The following is a 4,870-nucleotide window of genomic DNA, read 5'->3' on the forward strand; positions in this document are numbered from 1 at the left end:
CAGTCGAGCGTCCTTCGTAGTACACGAATTGCTAAAAAGGCAATCGAGAGTACTATCGAGGTGAAATATCTCAATATAGCAACGTGTGTCGCTATATTGAGCTGGTCTTTGTCAATGACAACGTCCAATGAATTCCTTATTAGGTGGGCTGCCATATCAAGCAGAATCGATTACGTTTGACATCGAATCTTCCTTAGACCGTATATTATACTCACATCTTCGTTTCATTACTATATAATGCATTTCGCTTCGTTTGATTGAAATTTTTTTATTTTCTCAGAAGATAGAAATGATAAAGAGAGGCCTATGCAAGAGTTCATGCACGAACAGCTTTTATCTAAATAATATTTTTAAATTTTCTATATCACGAAAATTGCTTTTTAAATGTACTGCATTATATATTTCTCTCACGTATCTCAGTCAATTCAATCGAACATTTACAAAATAGATATAGATTCGTGCTCTCCCAAAATCTCAAGATCCAAGTCACAATCACAATTCCATTCCAGATTCAATACACCTTCCCACGAGTAAGCACATCCCTCTCTGAATCTAAATCAACAGGGGTTTCAAGATTCGATAAAATGATTTCAGAAAAAAACATAGAAAGAATAATAACAATTTTAAATCAAATTTAAAAATCATTCCTTGTCTCTTTTGTATAAGCAGTATAAAGATTTTTTTCTTGATCTTCAATTTTCAACAAGTAAAAACCAGATAATATAATCCCCTTTTGGCTTAAAGAATCTTTTTTCACCTATTTTACATCTACAAAAAAAAAACATACAAATATTTATAATCCAATAAACGCAAGAATAAAATTTATTCGCCAACATAATATCCTTACAAAAATTTCTGCTCTCCGTTCTTCGTTTACTCAGAAGAAGAAATTCTATTCTCTGATTGATAGTCCCTGGAACGCATAGGCAGCGCATAAAAGCGCATCTTCTCGCACGCCACCACCAGAGCGGATGTTCTATATGCGGAGTGCCGGACGCGAGTACCTGACGCGCTCCTCGTTCGTCGCAGTAAAACCGTTTCTGTAAATAAACTCGTATCTGTCAGAGGAGAGGGATGCTTTTTGCCCCCTCCTTTATATTGTTCCGGCGAAATTACCAGAAATGCAACCACGAACACGCCCGGTTAAAACTGTTTCCCGCGGTTTTTTGCACCGTCCGCGATATTCCGCCTGCGTTCGCACGATGCTCCACCCTTTTTACCGCCTAATGAACCTTAACGACGCGGTTTCCATCCATAATTCCGCGTGCAAGTAAGCGCGGCTCGATTCGATGGATGGACTTTTTTCCTTCTCTTTTTTCCTTGGATGGAAAATTTCGTGTATTAGTTGATGAGATTATCGAGGGAACGAGGTGAATCGAGACGTTTCGAGAGAAGTTAAATTTGGAATCGAATGGCGTGGAATGCGTGGCGGAAGAGATGGGGGTGCGAGTGATCGAGACACGATGTTGAACGTGCTTTTGATTGAATTAGAAATATAGAAGATGTTGCAGAAATATGAAGGTATAGAAGGAAATGTGATATAAATTTTTAATTGGAGAAATTTGACGAACGTGTCACATTCTAAGGGATAACTAATGTAATAATCATTTTACTTAACAAATTTTTTAGTATTATTACAAATGTTTATCGAAGGTAATTATGTCTTCCATCAATGTCCATCAAACTGAATTTATCGAATTTTAATCTTAATATTTAGGACACGACGATGTCTTCAACGTATAATTAAACGCCTTGACCTCATTATAACACCGAACCCGTACGAACACCCGTATGAACCCGCATCCTGCTCGCTCGAGGAAGGAAATGTCATTCGCATCGTCTCTCTTTGTGTCTTCTATTTCATCTCGCTGCATTCCAATTAAACCGTTCAATCGCAAACTTCAAGAGAACGTTATTGTGTTTGATTGATAATTGAAGAAATTTAATTCTTTTTATCCATGAAAATTAGTAAAATCAATCATTAGTATTTTCCTTCTTCTAAGAGTCACAATTTACGAAACTTTATGAAATTAATGAAATTAAAAATTTTGTTGCTTTCGCATTTTTTACAAAAGAGGAAAAATACCTCAAAATACCTCTCAGCAATTGAAAATTTTCTTCATATCTTTTATATTTATGAAATATTCAATCTTCCATTGACTCGATTCTTTTCAATTTGAAATGAAAAGATAAAATTAAAAAGATAATGTTCAATTACAAAAAATAAACAAGTTCATTGTCATCGTGTGATTTATACAATACATAAAATCATCAAATCGTCTTCTCTACCAGATGCTCAATTTAAAAATTTCAATAGAAAATCGTACGTTATTAATGAACAGTTATCGATCAATAAAAAAACTTGCAACACATTATTATTTCAAGAAACATCTTAATCTGCAATCCACGATCCAGGATCAGGTGAAAATTTCAATATATTTTCTCTCTCTTAAAGCGGCAACTTTCGATCAATAAAATTCACTTGTTGCCCTAAGCAACATTCAACTACAGACCAAATGCCTGTACAAGATAAAACGCTTATCAAGAATATTGCGACTGTAATTCAAACTTGGTAAATCATTTAATTTCAGTCGGTTATCGTTCGAATACCTCTCATTAAAGACTTTCACATCGGGTCAGCGATATCTTTCTACGAAAAATTTACTTTCCTTTCCACTATCGATTTCCGCGAAGACTCGTTTCTTCGGATCCGTGATACATATCCTCCCACGATAACTAGCTAAATATTATGGTATGCCTCGGGTCGCAAAAAAGTCGATGGCAGACATTACGAGTCATTGAATCTTCATTAAATATCGTACTGCAATTCAAAGAACTTAGATTAAAAAAAAAAATCTTTTTTATCTTAATTTTCCAATTAAAAATTCTTACCACTTATTATACCTGCATTATTAATTGCATTTTAATGATAATTTAATTCTACTAAAATGAAAAGAAACGACAACAATCTTTGTTACAAAATTTGGAAAAAGGGAATTGAAGACATTTTCTAAAATATCTATAGATAGCTGTGTACATAATTCTAAATTGTCGTTAATTAATTAATATAAAAAAATTATTGCAGAAAACTCTCTAACAATTTAGAATGTTCTAAATACTTACAAGCAAGGTATCATCTGAGTATCATCATTCCAATTTCAACGTTAGTAGTAAAAAATAAACGAAAAATTATTTAATCTCATTTTGATATATCTATTATATAAATAATTGAGGATGGATGTTTCGTTCAATCAAGTTAGTGTTTATTGAAAGTTGTCAATTTGATGCTATACTATTAACCGAACCATAATTGTGACTATGGGATATAATTGTATACCATTAGATTGAAAGCTGATCTTTATTATCTTGAGAATTCTTCTTTGATCCTCTACTGGAGGCTGGATCGAGGAAATCGTGATACAATCACGTATCACGTATGGCAATACTGGACACATCGTACTGGTAAACGTTTATGCCCAAGTGTTAATTGTCGTTAATAAGAAACGAACGTTGACCCAGTGATTAGTTATAGTATCAGTTCGTATCAAAAACTGTGCCAATTAGATGGATTACGTCAGTTCACGCTTCTGCATATATACATATATATCCCTTGAAAAATTTGATGATGAAAAATTAACCGAAGAATTTAACAATGATTTCAATTTGCGACAAATATGAAACAAAATATTTATTAAAACGAAAGAAAAAAAAAAAAAAGATTCGTACGGTATTTTTTTGGAAGCCACTTGAAAAACTTTCATCGAAATACTTTTAACTCTGCCGGTCGAGGAACCGTGTTAACGACCTTTCGGTAAATTGAACTGGCTTTTGCTCCGAGATCGTAAAGCTGTCTGCTCTCATAACGGTGCCGGTGACACCTTTGCGCCCTGTAACTTTTATCTCGTGACGAAATAAGCTGTCTGGACAAGAGGAAAGAGGGAATTTCAAATTTTACGACACCGGAATGGAGGATCTCTTGCATTACTTATCTCGTCTCACGCGTTAAAATCTCCGCTTATTATAGAGGTGAATTGAATAGTTCCCAAGTTGGAAGCCTTCGTAATATTTGCAGCCGTAAAAAAATGTTTAACCATTTATCCCATACATTATATTTTATGCTCGAACTTTCTTATTTCCTTATTTCAATGATGCATAAGTAAGTGGTTTAATTTAACCCAACTTGAGATACGATGTTCACATTTTAACGTGAAACGCGTGGATCAGAAAGTGACTTGAAATTCTTACTCTTCTTTTTACCGCATAATAAAACGCAATTGAAGAAACTTTCCTAAAAAAAATAATAATAATAAGAAAAAGAAGAAAGAAAATACTTACACCAATCATCCGCAATTATAAATTAATTACAAAAAATATAATATCTCCTTTTAAAATCTCCAAGACTGCTCGACTGAACTTTCAACAGATAAAGAAATAGTCAGGAGGGGCACGTCTCTTCAAATATCGCTCTAAAATCTCGCCACGTACACGTTTCTATTTCCCCCGAGTCTCGAAATCCCGAGATTCCGTGCGTGCACCCTCTTTCCTCCCCTTTTCCACTCGCTTTTTTAGGGAACCGCTAAAAAGTCACCCTATCAGCCGGGTGGAGGACGACACCGTACACCGTATCCGCGCTCGCTTCCGCGATCATCTTATGCCCAAGTATCACCGATACCGACAGTAACGGGTGACCAACGGGGAACAAATTGACATGCGGCTAGTTGGCCTGCATAACTGTGGCCTCTGAGACCGCAGCATTCTTCCAACGGATTATCATTATCGGCCTTCGTGATACTCAATGAATATCCAATGACTCGGTGTTACGTGGTGACGGTGACGATGGTGGTGATGGTGGTGGTGGTGGTGGTGGTGG

The 4,870-nt window shown here is 35.4% G+C and overlaps 1 protein-coding gene across 5 annotated transcripts in view; it reads right to left on the reverse strand.

Annotated features, from left to right (window-relative positions):
- LOC102671182 (pleckstrin homology-like domain family B member 1) overlaps positions 1-4,870 on the reverse strand; it is a 71,548-nt gene that overhangs the window by 43,545 nt on the left and 23,133 nt on the right. For 4 of the 5 annotated variants that reach the window (XM_031512504.1, XM_031512502.1, XM_031512500.1 and 1 more), the window contains one exon: positions 854-1,040. The exons of the other annotated variant lie outside the window; for it this stretch is intronic. In XM_031512504.1, coding sequence (XP_031368364.1) covers positions 854-935 — 82 coding nt within the window. In that variant the 5' untranslated portion in view covers positions 936-1,040. The remainder of the gene's footprint in view (positions 1-853; positions 1,041-4,870) is intronic. 5 annotated transcript variants of the gene reach the window in all.

Source organism: Apis dorsata, unplaced genomic scaffold, assembly GCF_000469605.1.
Source record: "Apis dorsata unplaced genomic scaffold, Apis dorsata 1.3 scaffold_452, whole genome shotgun sequence".
NCBI classification, from domain to species: domain Eukaryota; kingdom Metazoa; phylum Arthropoda; class Insecta; order Hymenoptera; family Apidae; genus Apis; species Apis dorsata.